Source organism: Dipodomys spectabilis, unplaced genomic scaffold, assembly GCF_019054845.1.
Source record: "Dipodomys spectabilis isolate Male_0828 unplaced genomic scaffold, ASM1905484v1 ptg000098l, whole genome shotgun sequence".
Lineage (NCBI taxonomy): Eukaryota > Metazoa > Chordata > Mammalia > Rodentia > Heteromyidae > Dipodomys > Dipodomys spectabilis.
In genome coordinates, this window is record NW_024870775.1 from 12,332,105 (window position 1) to 12,346,313 (window position 14,209).

The 14,209-nt window shown below is 49.4% G+C and overlaps 1 protein-coding gene across 3 annotated transcripts in view; it reads left to right on the forward strand.

Moving 5' to 3' along the window:
* Positions 1–14,209, forward strand: part of Prkar1b (protein kinase cAMP-dependent type I regulatory subunit beta) — an 83,666-nt gene that overhangs the window by 12,096 nt on the left and 57,361 nt on the right. For all 3 annotated transcript variants that reach the window (XM_042686689.1, XM_042686691.1, XM_042686690.1), the window contains exon 4: positions 784–875. In XM_042686689.1, the coding sequence (XP_042542623.1) occupies positions 784–875 (92 nt within the window). The remainder of the gene's footprint in view (positions 1–783; positions 876–14,209) is intronic.

Sequence of the window (14,209 nt, forward strand, 5' to 3'; positions counted from 1 at the left end):
AGAGATTAGAGCCATGGCATGGGAGATGAGATTGTAGGTAGGATGGAGGTCACCATTGTCTCTGCCAGTGTGAGCTCAACGTGTATTTGGGGTAGCCTTTATGAGGTCTCTGCAGCTCTTTGTGGGTTTAGGTGTAGTGGTGTATGCTTGTAATCCTAGCTCTTGAGAGGCTGGGGCAGGAGAATCATGAGTTTAAGGCTCAACTTAAGGTACTTTGCCTAGCTGTTACTAGTTGAGAAGGCAGCGGGGAGAGGGAGGGGTGTTTTAGTAACATTTGCTAGAACTGACCTTAAACAGAAGTCCTCTTGATCTCCCTTCCAAGTAGCTGGGATTACAGGCAGTGTGAGAATGGTTTTGAGGCCCTGAGTTGAAACACCAGTACTTCAAATAAACACAAAATATAGCCTAGGAACTGGCTATTTTCCAGCACCTTCTAGGTGGTTCTGAATCCTAGCAGAGCCAATCGACAATGATCCCAAATTTTAGATGATGCCCAGGCTTCTTTTTGAGCCACTCCAGGTGTCTCCTCTTTTATTAAAATACACACACATATACACATATACACACATATACACATATACACACACAAGATGAAATCTCACACTGGGTCTTTTTGCATCATCTGACCTCAGCACCACACAGAGGGCAGAATTGCTAGATTTCAAGTCATGGTGGGGGTCCCCAAGGCCAAGCAGAATCTGGGAAGTGTTCTGGCCCCAGCCCCTCCCCTCCGTGATGGACCAGAAGTCTGACTCCATCCTGACTCCACTGGCTTCCCCACAGGTCATTCCTAAGGACTACAAGACCATGACTGCGCTGGCCAAAGCCATCTCCAGAAATGTGCTCTTTGCACACCTTGATGACAATGAGAGAAGGTAGGTCACCAGGTCACCAGGTTAAGCTCCCCTGGCTGGATCTGGAGACACTGGCTTCCCCTCCTGGCCTCCCCTCTGGCCTCCCCTCTGAGCCTTCAGTGTGAGTCACCAGGCAAGTCACAGAGGTACTTGGTTCCTGGAGGAGAGGGTCACTGCTTTCTGGAACCAAGGCAGGGGTGACTTCAGAAACCAGTGCCGTGTGTGACTCTGGTTCAGCTCAGGAGACACATCTGGACCCTGGCCAAGGTCAGGGGTCTCCTGGACCTCTAGTCCCTGATGCCAAATCTGTTATATAAAGACATGATCACAGAGGCTGCATGTTCAGGCATATTCCATATGCCAGTTGTGCCTGGCCTTTGCTGAGATTACAGGATTCCGGGTCCCCTTCCTGTCCTTGGTGCCAGGGTCTGAGTTGGGGTCACCTCAGTCTTAGTGATGGCAGAGACCATATTATTCTAAGGAGAAGGATCCTATGAGTGATGAAGGGTTCAAAGGTCATGCTTTGGGAATAGAGTCTGTAAATAATTAGAAACATCAAGAGGTTTGCATAAACTCAATCCAGTGTGCCTCTTTAGTTTCATTTGGGGTGACTCATGCACTCCGAAGTCCCTGGGTGTGCTGTGTGATTTCTTGGTGTCATGTCTCTGGTTCCTGGGAATACTGGACCTCCCCCCACCCCTTTTCTTTTGTCAGAGCCTGAGTGCTGTCCCTGAGCTCTTTTGTTCAAGGCTGATGCTCTACCACCTTGAGCCACAGAACCACTTCTGTTTGCTGGTGGTTAATTAGCGATAAGAGTGTCACAAACTTTCTTGCCCAGGCTGGCTTTGAACCGTGATTCTCAGATCTCAGCCTCCTGAGGATTACAGGTGAGCTACTAGCACCCAGCTGGACCCCTTTTCAGTCATTTTCTTCCTTGAGCCTGCCACTGATTTGAGCTCAGATTTAAAACCAGCTTTTCAGCTAGACACTATAGCTCATGCCTATCATCCTAACTACAAAGGAGGCTGGGATCTGAGGATCATGGTTCAAAGCCAGCCTGGGCAGAAAAGTTAATGAGACTCCTGTCTCCAGTTAACTAGCAAAAAAATCCAGAAGAAGAGCTGTGACTTAACTGGTACAGCATTAGCTTTGAACACAAAAAGCCTAGTGAGAGTGCAAAGCCCTAAGTTCAAGCCCCAGAGCTAGCAGAAACAAATAAAAAGTAAGTAAAATAAAACAGATTTTTCAGCCAGGGCCACCCAACACCCAACACCACTAGATACTAGATGTCAAGATGACGCCCACTCTGGAAGGCATGTAGGCCCTATTGGGAGCAGTTGGACGTAACCCCCCCCCCCCCCGCCCCCCGCCACAGCCTCCCAATACTCAGTCCAGCCATTTAGTGCAGTTTTGACAACTCAAAGTAGAGGCAGGGAACTCCAGTCCTGTAGGAGGAGGTGACCAGGGGTAGACAAGTCCCCATGGGCATCTGCCTGGGTCTCACTGGCCCAGTCTGTCAGAGTGGGCATTTATGGCTAAGGCAGGTCCCCAGTGACACCCTAGAACTGATTGGGGATGCAAGTAGACAGGCAGGAGAGGAAGCTAAGTGGGTGCGTCTGTTTCCTTCAAGTCTGCTGTTTTGAACTTTCCATGACCATGTGATGGGCTCCTCCTCCTGGCTATAGTCTCTACAAAAACTGGCAGAGGGTTCAGGAAAGTTCCAAACGGGAGTGGGCCAGGAGGCACTGTCTGCTGACCTTTCCCCTGATGTCTCCTCTGTGCACCTTCTAGACAGCCCAGTTTCCAGCTTTCTAGACACCCTGGCTTCCAGCTTTCTGAGACTGGTTTGTCAAGGGTGGCAAGGTCCCTTCTCAGTCTGGGGGCGCCTGGCAGTGTTGCCCTCAGCTGCCTGCCACTCCTCTGCGTCCCCACAGATGGGTAAGACAAATCAAAATGTTCCTGGGGGGCGGGCTGGGAAGGTGGCTCAGTGGTAGAGCGCTTGCCTTGCATGCCTGAGGCCCTGGGTTCGATTCCTCAGCACCACATAAGCAAAAAGAAAAAAGCTGGAAGTGGCGCTGTGGCTCAAGTGGTAGAGCTCTAGCCTTGAGCTGAAGAGCTGAGGGACAGTGCGCAGGCCCAGAGTTCAGGCCCCATGACTGGACCCAAAAAAAAAAATGTTCCTGGGCCAAGGACCCACTTATGGGATGGGGGTGCTTTCTTGTCCACTGATCTTCTTTACTGAAGCTTGGGAAAGGCAAAGATCATATTTAATCCGATCCTTTTATTCAAAGAGAATGGTGCAGCTTGGTTGGGGGTGGGGGTGAGCTGACTCGCCAAGTTGCCTGCTTTCACCTCACAGCCTCAGTTTCCCCCTAGACCCCTGGCACCTGAAGCTGAACCAGCGTTCCAGCATGGGGGGGGGTCTCCCCTGAGGATGCCAGGTTGCTAGTACCTTCCCCTCTCCCACCTACATGGGAACTGGGCATTCTGGGTATAGTCAGTGTGTGTGTGTGGGGGGGTGTCCCCGTGTTCTGAGGTGAACTGCAGTGCTGGGAGCCAGCTGTGGCCTGGAGGATGTCGGGTGTGAAAGAGGATGGGGGTGGAGACTCCTGTAGCAGAGGACTGGGCTGGAATGTTCTGTGTATGCACAAACACAGGCACTCATGCATACATGTGCCCATGCAGGTACATGCATGCATACTCTCACACACCACAACCTGAGGGGTTAGGATGTCTTTGAAAGGAGAAAGCTGTGCACTGGCATGTACACATGGGGTCCCCCTGTGCTCAGGCATCAAGTGATGGTACTAAAATGGACTTTGAGGGATGTCATGAAGATGTCACACAGTGATGCCACACGTGTCTTACTGTCTCTGCCGCCACCACCATCACTGCCATAATCGTCACCACCACCATCAGCACCACTGTCACCATCCCCCCATCATGATCGTCCTCTGGCTGTCCTTTGGCTGTGAGGCCAGGTGACCTTCACCACTGTGTGGCTTCTCCCTGGATAGCCCAGCTGCACACAGCCCCTGCAGCCAGTCCCCTCTGTGCCTGGGGGCTGGTGTGACCCTGAGGCTGCTCCCTAGGGTCATCCTCTAAGGCCACACCACAGGGGGGTTCTCTGCTCTGTCTTGCACTCCTGGTCTAGGACACCCCCAAGTTGGAAGGATGGTCCTGGGGAGGGCGCCTTGCCCCAGATGTGGGCTTGTACAAATGAGAGCTCTGAAGCCCAGAGAGGGAAGATGGAGGCCCTGCAGATGTACAGACCACGCAGCAGGTGTCCAAGCTGGGATTGGAACAGGGCTTTCTACCCCCTAGAGCATCCCTTTCAGGTCCCTTCTGCAGGATCCAATTGCTCCTGGTGAGGGCCAGGGGTAACAGCAGGTGCAGCAAATCTCACCTCCACACAGGGCAGCTAGCTGGGCAGCTAGTTCTCTGAGCTGCCTCAAGAATGTGGTCCCCAGAACCCTGGGATGTCCCAGGGCAATCAGAGCCTGGCCTCTGGGAGGGAGGCAGGGGCCCTGAGTCTCCATCTGGTCCCTTCTGACTTCCCGATTAGGGTGCCTGGAGAGGGAACGTGGTAGAGCCTCGGGGAGCTGAAACACAAGATAATTAGGAAACAGCGCCTGTTGGTGGTGGCCCTGGCTGGGGACTCTTTCTCTCTGTGGCTCTAATTAAAAACTGAGGCGTCTGGCCTGAGCGAAGCCCCGCTAGCTATCTGTGCTGAGTCTTTTCCTCCCACCCACTGTCTCTGCAGTTTGTTTTTCCAGGGTTTGGCTCTGGGCTCAGGTGATGGGGAAAACACGCTGTCTGCCCGGTCACATGCAGCAGCCTCTGGCTGCTAAGAACGTTTTCATCCCTGATTCTCTCTAGCTTGGCTCAGGCTTTGGGACTTTCTGCTTCCCTTTTGGGCGGTGATGAAAAAACAAAATTACCATTTTGGAAAAGTGCAAGGCCTCACTCTGAAGAGATACTTAAAGGCCTGAACATGGAGAATATTTGAGGTTTGTTTGTTTTGTTTTCTCCTCTTGCACCATCGCCAGGCTCATTCTGGGGCAGAGGCTGGAAGGCCTAACATGAACATTGTCATATTAGACCCTGCAAATAGTACTCTGAGGCTGACATTGCTACAAAGACCATTTGGCAGATGAGTCTTAGAAACGTTTTGGGTTTTTTTCATTGTTGTTGCTGCTGTAGTGATATCAGGATTTGAACTCAGGGCTTTGCTTTGGCTTCCTTTACTTGGCCGCTATTCTACCATATGCCTCAGCCTGACTTTTTGCTAGAGATGAAGTCTTGCAGACTTTTCTTTCTGGGCTGACTTTGAACTGTAATCCTCTGGATCTCAGCCTCCTGAGTAACTAGGATTAGAGGCGTGAGATACTGCTGCCTGATTAGAATCCAGAAAGGTTTAACTGTTTCCCAAGCTTGTTGGGAACAGGAGAGGTTGGGATTTGAACTGATCTTGATTGACCTTTCTGACCTCCACAACGGCATAAGTACCTCATTACCTGAATAGGTAATAGCAATGGCAATAACCTTTTTCAGAGAACAGTACTTTTCCACATGGCCAAAATTTTCCAGTGGATTGGAAATCCTGCAGTATGTTGACAGTTGCAGTTCAGCTCTCTTCAGAGTCTGTCAGTAAAGGTCTCCAGGTCTGCATTGCTGCAGAGTGTGAAAAATGACAACGCATCCTAGCTTCCAAGGTCAGCTCTTGGAGTTTTGGGGGAGAGGTGAGCCTCAGGTTTTGAGGAGTATAGCCATTGCTGCCTGGTGTCGACTTACTTATTTATGTTTTACAACTCTAGGATCTAATGTGTGTGTGTCTCATGCTGCAGACCCCTCTAGCCATTTGCCTTCTTTTTTGTCTTTTTGGTTGGTCGTGGGGCTTGAACTCTGGGCCTGGCCACTGTCCCTCAGCTCTTCAGCTTAAGGCTAGCGCTCTACCACTTGAGCCACAGCGCCTCTTCTAGTTTTCTGAGTGGTTACTTGGAGATAAGAGTCTCACGGACTTTCCTGCCCAGGCTGGCTTTGAACTGCAATCCTCAGATCTCAGCCTCCTGAGTAACTAGGATTATAGGCCTGAGCCACCAGTGCCCGGGGCCATTAACCTTCTCACCTCAATGACAAGCCCCCTGTGGACACATGGGTTAGGTGACAGGGGACCTTTCCTCCCAGCAAGCACCTGGTGTGGGGATGGGGCTCCGTGCCCAGAGAGGGTGTGGGCAGTCACTGCCCTGGTGCTCACCTGGCAGGGAGCAGATAAGACTTCAGAGGGCCCATGCAGGTCTTTGGCTGCTGGGCCTAGACCCAGAGCCAAGGTAGACCCTTGCGGGGTGCCCCCTGGTGGTGAGCTGGGCCACCACACCCTCCCAGCATTGGGGATCTGATCCCAGGAGAGGAGGGATCCTCAGGTATTTTAACCCAACTCTGGGCAACTTAGGTCTTGTCTTGTCTCCAGGCTCCAGAGCCGTAGTCCCTAAAAATAGTCCTGTTGCTCCCAATGGGGTACAAGGAATGTGCTAGCTTTGGGGGGGGGGTTAAGATAGGCTATGGAGAGGGCAGGGTGGTTGTGACTGTCCCAGTGTAAGGAGGCCAGACATGTCCCATCCCCTTGGGGACACCATGCTCTACATGACATCTCACCATCCACTTGGATGACCCGACTAGGATTAGTCAGGTGGGGAAACTGGGACCTAGAGAAGGCAGATGGCTTGCTCATGGTTGTAGGATATCCTTGCACTGAGATCAGGCTCCTGAGGTCCTTGCAGGCCTCTACACTCTCCCTGTGGGATGGGGAGGCAGCTTGCATCTGTGTTCAATGCTGGGCGGTGCTCCTCATGCTCCTTGTCTGTAATGCAATGCTGGGTGGTGCTCCCTTGTTCTCTCTGTCTGTAATGCGATGCTGGGCGGTGCTCCCTGTGCTCTGTGTCTCTAATAGAATGCTGTGAGGTGCTCCTCATGCTGTGTCTGTAATGCAGTGCTGGCAGGTGCTCCCTGTGCTGCACGGCTGCAATGCAATGGTGTGAGGTGTTCCTCGTGCTCCACGTCTCTAATGCAACAGTGGGAGTTGCTCCCCATGTTTGGTGTCTGTAATGTAATGCTGGATGGTGCTCCTTGTGTTCCCACCTACGTCCTCCTGACCCTGCGGGCAAATCTCAGCCATCCATGTCACCGGTAAATATTTTAGCATCACGTGCTAATTTTCAGGCCAGGTTCTTGTCCTCTCGATCATGCTGCATTTGACATGCCAGCATGGGCCACATGCAGAGCTGCTGTGGTTTCTGAACAACCCATGAGGCTGTCTTTCTTTTCTCTATTTTAGAAGAGGTCCTTCCTGCCCCCAGCCCTTTGAGCTGCTGTGCAGCGGGTGGGTTTTGGGGTTCCCAGCCTGAGAGCAGGTAGTTACATAAGAAAATGTGAAGGACCCCCTGGAATCCAGACACTGAGTGGCTTCTATTTCACAACTGCTCACTGAAGGGCCAGCCTTCCCTGCCTTTCTTTTTGTGGGCTGACAGCTGGCTCCTGCTTGTCCTTCAGGAAAAGCAACAGTTGCTAAGAGTTGGGCAAACAAAGATGTGCTTTGACTCCCAGGACAGCGTAGGAGGGAAGGCCAGAGCCCTGGCAGCTGAATGTGAGGATTCGGGTGCCTGGGGTGCAGATTTAACCCTTTACTGTAGTGGAAACTTCCTCAGTAACTATTTTCTAGTAGTGAGAAAAGCTTCCTTACTTCTTAACAGCAGACACAGTGTCCTCTGAGTTAAGGTTAAATCTATATTATTATTGAGGGAGAGGTGGTTGGGAAGAGCCAATTATATTCCTACCATCCATCCATCCATCCATCCATCCATTTGTCCATCCATCCATCCATCCCTCATACATTTACTCATATACTCATCCATCCATTTACCTATCTGTTCATTCATCCGTTCTCCCATCCATCCATCCATTCACCCATAATCTGCCCATCCACTCTGCAATCTATCTGTCCCCAACACATTTAGCCATGTGCTTATCCCTTATCCATCTATTGACCCATCCATCTATCCATCCACTCATCCATCTATCCATCCATCCATCTATCCATCCATCCACCCATCCATTCTGCCTTCTGTCTATCTGCCCTCCCATACATTTACCCATGTATTCATCCATATATGTCCATCTATTTATCCATCCAGTCTGCCATCTATCTGTTTATCCATCCACCCATGCTTTTTGCTTTTCTTCCATCCATCCAGCCCCCCTATGTTTACCCATGTATCCATCCATTTTAATTTTTCCATGCATGCATCCATCCAGTAAGTACTGGCTGTGAGCTTTCTGTGGACCATGCAGGCACTAAGTAGGAGGGAACAGGAGGACTGTTGCTTCTTGTTGTCCTCCATGCAGGGAGATGGGGTGTGCAGAGAGCATCAGACTGACAGTGGATTTTCTGCCTTTCGAGGATCCACCTACAGCTTCCCTGATGTGGATAAGCCGAGCCCCTCACACCAGAGCAGGCTGTGCCATCTCACAGCCTTGTGCACTCTCTATGTAACTCCCAAGATAGAAGTGTGGTTGCCTTCCTCCACCCCACCCTCAGGCAGAGTGGAGGGAAACAGAGGTAGGAGAGACTCCCTGGGACTTGCTGTCCTCTTTCATTGTGCATCAACTCTGAACCATGCGTACATGGCAGCTGAAGAGGGGGCACTGTGGTGGAAGCTACTCACTCCCTACCAGGAATTCTGTGAGCATCTTCTTAGACTAGACCTGCAGCAGGGGATGAAGATGGCCGCAGATAGTGCAGACAACCCCTGGCTTTATGGATCTTTGTTCTAAAGGGGGAGACAAAGAGGAGACAAGTTAAGTGCAGGGTGGGAGAGTGCAGAGGTGTCAAGGAGAATCTGGTGGGGGACGTGAACCAGGTAGGGGGAAAGCATTTTGCTTCTGTGTGTGTGTGTGTGTGTGTGTGCGCGCGCGCACGCGCACACACACGCACACGTGCATGCGTGCTCTTCCACTTGAATCATATCTCTACTTCTGAATTTTTACTGGTTAATTGGAGGTAAGAGTCTCTCAGATTTATCTGCCCAGATTGACTTTGAACCATAATCCTCAGATCTCAGCCTCCTGAGTAACTAGGATTGCAAGTGTGAGCCACCAGTGCCCAGCTCACTTTAAAAAATTCATCAAAAATGTTCACGTATTTACATTTAGTGGATTGTGTGCAAATACCAAAAAGACTCAATCTTGAAAAGAAATACTTAGAGGTTTCTGTTTACAGGAAAAAAAATTCCAAAAATTCAATATAATTTTTTACAGAGAGGCGAGGTAGGGTGATCAATAAAATGCTTTAAAACATAAATGTTTTTTACATTAGGATAAATTCCATGGGAAGATGGATTTAAAATATTCACCCAAAGGAAGAAGGAGCATTGTCAGAATTCCAAGTGTCAAGAATTGTTTTCCTGTGCAGTGTCTGCTTCTAACTAGCTGTAAATTCATGTCTCCTTGCCTTTATTTAAAAGAGGGGACTGGAAGCTGGTGGCTTACACCCGTCATCCTAGCTACACACAAGGCTGAGATCTGAGAATCACAGAAGTCAGCCCATGCAGAAAAGGCCACGAAACTCTTTTTTCTCCAGTTAACCAACAAAAAGCTGGAAGTAGAACTGTGGCTCAAGTGTTAGAGCACTAGCCTAGAGCAAAAGAATTCAGAGACAACATCTAGACCTTGGGTTGAAGCCCCAGGACTGGCACATACAAAGAAAACAAATAAAACAGGGAAGAGCCACAGTACATGGAAATAGATTTCCCCCTTCAAAAACTGTGAAGAGTACAGAGATTATGAACATTCTAACATTTTCAATTCATCCAATATTTATATACAGATAAATATATAATCTATTTTTAATTTTTAATTAGTGCTGCATGAATATAACATAAAAATATAATTTTAAGCGTGTAATCTAATATATGTATATATTTTTTAATTTTACAAATAATACTTAAATACAACATATAAAAATGAAAAACTTGGGCTGAGAAGGTGGCTCAGTGGTAGAGTGCTTGCCTCGCATGCATGAGGCCCTGGGTTCGATTCTTCAGCACCACATAAACAGAAAAAGCTGGAAGTAGAGCTATGGCTCAAGTGGTAGAGTGCTAACCTTGAGCTGAAGAGCTGAGGGACAGTGCCCAGGCTCAGAGTTCAAGCCCCATGACCAACAAAAGAAAGAAAGAAAGAAAGAAGGAAGGAAGGAAGGAAAAGGTAAGATAGCCGGGTGCCAGTGGCTCATGCCTGTAATGCTAGCTACTCAGAAGGCTGAAATCTGAGGACTGCAGTTCAAAACCAGCCCAGGCAGGAAAGTCTGTGAGACTCTTATCGTCAGTTAACCACCAGAAAACTGGAAGTGTCACTGTGGCTTAAATGGTAGAGCACTTGCCTTGAGCTGAAGAGCTGAGGGACAGTGCCTATGCCCAGAGTTCAAACCCCATGACAGACAAAAAAAAGACAAGATAATATTTAATTTAAACTATATAATTAATACAATGTATATATTAATACTATTATACTACTACTGTATATGTCATACATACAAATATATATACATATAGATGCATATATATGTATATACAACATGCCAAGAAAATGGCTGACTCCTGTAATGCTTGCTCCTCTGCAGGATTATATAACTAATACTATGTACATTTAATACTATATCTATATTAATACTACTAATATTATGTATGTCATGTATGTATACACATACATGACATGCCAAGAACAATTTCTCATACCTGTAATTCTCACTCCTATGCAGGCTTAGTTATGGAGGTTTACAATTCCAGATCAGCCCAGGCAAAAAGTTTTTGAGACTTGGCATCTTTAGCAATAAAAATCTGGGCAGTACAGTGCATGCCTGTCATTGTAGGTACACAAAAAGGAAGAAAAAATAGGAAGATCATAGTCTAGGCAAAAAAGTGAAACTTACCAGGTGCTGGTGGCTCATGCCTGTAATCCTAGCTATGCAGGAGGCTGAGATCTAAGGATCATGGTTCAAAGCTAGCCAGGGCAGGAAGTCCATGAGACTCTTATCTCCAATAAACTACTCAGAAACAGCTGGAAGTTTCACTGTGGCTAGAGTGGTAGAGCACTAGCCTTGAGCACAAAGAGGGTCAGGGACAGAGCCCAGGCCCAGAGTTCAAGCCCAGGACTGGGAAAAAAATTAGTAAACAAATGAACTAGGAAAAAAAACGATGAGAAAGAAAATTCTTTACATAGTTCATGGGTGATATTCCTGGACCAGGATTGTGGGTCAAAGATCCAAAGCCAAGGATTAAGAATCAACACAAATCAGGTATAGTTGTACATACTTGTAATCCCAATTACTTTGAAGGCAGAGATTATCTGAGAGTTGTGATTTGAAACCAGTCTGGGCAGAGCATAAGACCCTAGGGGTGTAGCTCAAGTGGTAGAGTGGTAGAGTACAACTCTACCAAACACGAGGCCCTACATTCAAACTTGCCCCAGACCTTCCAAGATTAGCACAGTGGAGCTGTGAGAGGTCTTGCAGCTAGGGGATAGGGTAGGAGGAGGGGGAACCCAGTTATTCTGGCTAGAGATGGTGGTTAGGGTGAGCTGAGATGGGATAAGATATTGGTGTGACAGGCTGAGGTTGGACCAGTGGATTTTGCTGGTGGACTGCTGCTGCTGGCCCCAGTCCTTGGCTAAGGATGGACCAATGGATTTGCTGGTAGACTGCTGCTAACCCCGCCCCCAGACTCTGGCATCTAGATGATGGGCCAGCAGACTGGTGTTGGCCACACATGACTGAGTGGCTACCCCATTTGAGAGGTGTCAGGCATGGTCCTGGGGTGGGGGGAAAGGCTCACCCCTCACACTTCAGTTTCTCCCTCTTTTCTGGTGCCATGTCTCTTTGGTCTCCCATTCTGCTTCAGGTGTTGGCAGCCCAGAATGATCTGCCAGCCCCCCTCCTTCTCTCCACTCCTGCTTCTTCCTGTCTCCCTGGGCCGTGGAGCAGAGCCCCCTCTGTGCCGGTGTGGTTAGTGAACTTGGCTAATGGATGCTCTGGAGTTGAGCCCTCTGCCTGTGGCCAACGTCAGTATTTAAATCTTGTTTCTAATCTAGTTTGTTTAATGTGGCTTGTTCTTAATTGCGTCTGTTCTAACGACTCCATGGTACAAAGCCAAGCAGTTAGCTCTCAGAGCCATTTCCTAGCAATGCAGTTTTTTGAGTTCAGGAGACCAGGGTGGGTTGGGGGAGGGGGGCACCATTTCCAAGACGCTTTCAGGAAAAGCAAGGTTTCATTTTGTGGGTAAAGGGAGCAGCTCCATGGAGGAATATGGTTTGGGGCCTTTTTGCAGTAAGTTTTCTTTTTTGTGTGTGCAGGACCTGAGGTTTGAACTCAAGGGCCTGGCGCTTTCCCTGAGGCATTTATTTATTTATGCTCAAGGCTGGCCCTCTACCTTTTGAATCACACTTCCGCTTCCAGCTTCTTGCTGGAGATAAGAATCTGGACTTTCCTGCTCAGGCTGACTTCAAACTGAGGTCCTCATATTTCAGCCTCCTGAGTAGCTAGGATTATAGGCCTGCTCCACTGACGCCCAGTTATTATTTTTTCACACCAGTATTGTGGTTTGAACTTAAGGCTTGCTGCTTGCTAGGCAGTTGCTCTACACTTGAGCCATGCTTCTAGCTCTTTTTTTGCCTTAGGTGTTTTTCAAATAGGGTCTCGTGTTTTTGCCTGGAGCCAGCCTTGGATCACGATCCTCCTGAGAACCCATGCTTCCCATGTAGCTGGAAACTCAGGGGCAATTTGTTCGTTGAGATAGAGTCCCACTAAATTTTTGCCCAAGCTGACCTTGAACCTTGATCCTCCTAATTCCCTCTTGTTGAGTAGCAAAGATTATAGGTATGAGCCACTGCACTGGACTGAAATGGTTCTCTTAAAAGGAACATGAGGTTGAGGTTGGAGGAAGCCAGGTTTCGTCTCTTTCCCTCAGTGTGTCATGGCCTCTGAGAGCTGTATGGCCTCCAACCTCATGTGCACTCTGCTCTAATTCCCTTCAGGCATCTGATTCATGGAGGTGTTTATCTTGGCAATGTGTGGGTGTTTGGGGACGCCCTTGGGAAGGCCGTGTGTCCGTCCCCATCCTTTAGTTAAAGGAACCTGGTGGGCACTCCTAGCTTTCCATCTCTCTTGCTTGCTTGCTTTCTTGTTTGCCTGCCTGCTTTCCTTCCCCCTCCCTCCCTCCCTCCCTCCCTCCCTCCTTTCCTTCCTTCCTTTTTTCCTCCCTTCCTTCTTCTTCCTTTCTTGCTTTCTTTCTTTCTACTGGGATTTGAATTCAGAGCTTCACACTTGCTAGTCCAGGTATTCTGCTGCTGAGCCACGCTCCCAGTCCAGCCTTGCATTTCAGAGGAGGAATTAGAGGCGGCCAATCAGAGGCGGCTGCAGGAGTGAGACACCGGAGGGTCACAAGGTTTTGCTCTGCCTTGGGAACTCCTGAACTCATCTGTCCTGGGCTTCCATGGCCTTCATACCTGCCCTGCGGGTCTTTGATTTGGTTTTGGCTTTTTGTTCCTCTGGACTAGGACTGAGTGAGGCTGGGGCTGCAGGCCTGGCTCCTCCTGCTCTCTTGGCTGCTTGCCAATGACCTTGTGCCAGCCTCTCTGCCCCCCTGAGGCACGTGGGGACAATTGGGGTGGAGGAGGAGCTGTCCAGATGAGGTCCTTGCCAGATTCCTTATCGGCATTTCCAAATTAGGGCTCTGTGGGAGCACGGGGCTGGGGTGCCCGCCCTCCTGTATCCTCACACACTTATTTATAGACTGCTGTAAAGGCTCCTGTCCTTAGTCATCTCCATGGGGTCACATCTCCATGGTGGCATGAGACAGGACCTCCCAGGTCCTCCCCTCCGCCCTCTCCACAGAAGGCTCAGGCTCTGAGCTGCAGTTCATCAGTGCCCTTTGGCTGGCTGTATCACCTACCCATCTCCTTGGGGATGAAGGCCTGGGAGGCAGTCACAGTGTTTGGGGGAGAGTTTTGGCCCTGAAGGAGAATGGGGTGAGACTCTGGTCTCTGAGCCACACAGACCTGAGGGGTGGGGGTGAGGGGATGAAAATCTCCAGGGGAACCCTTCCTTTTCCTATCTCCCCTCCAGAGGCTGGAGTAAACCTCCAAATCTTTGCCTCCATGGCCTGGACCACTGGGTATCAGTGCTAGAGGTACAGTGAGTCCCAGATGCTGAATGGGGACTTGGCTTGCCCTGGTGCAAAGGAGGAGCTCCCAGAAGGTTGAGAGAGCTTCCCGTGGGACCCACTGGGCCTGGGGGATGGTGGTCCCCC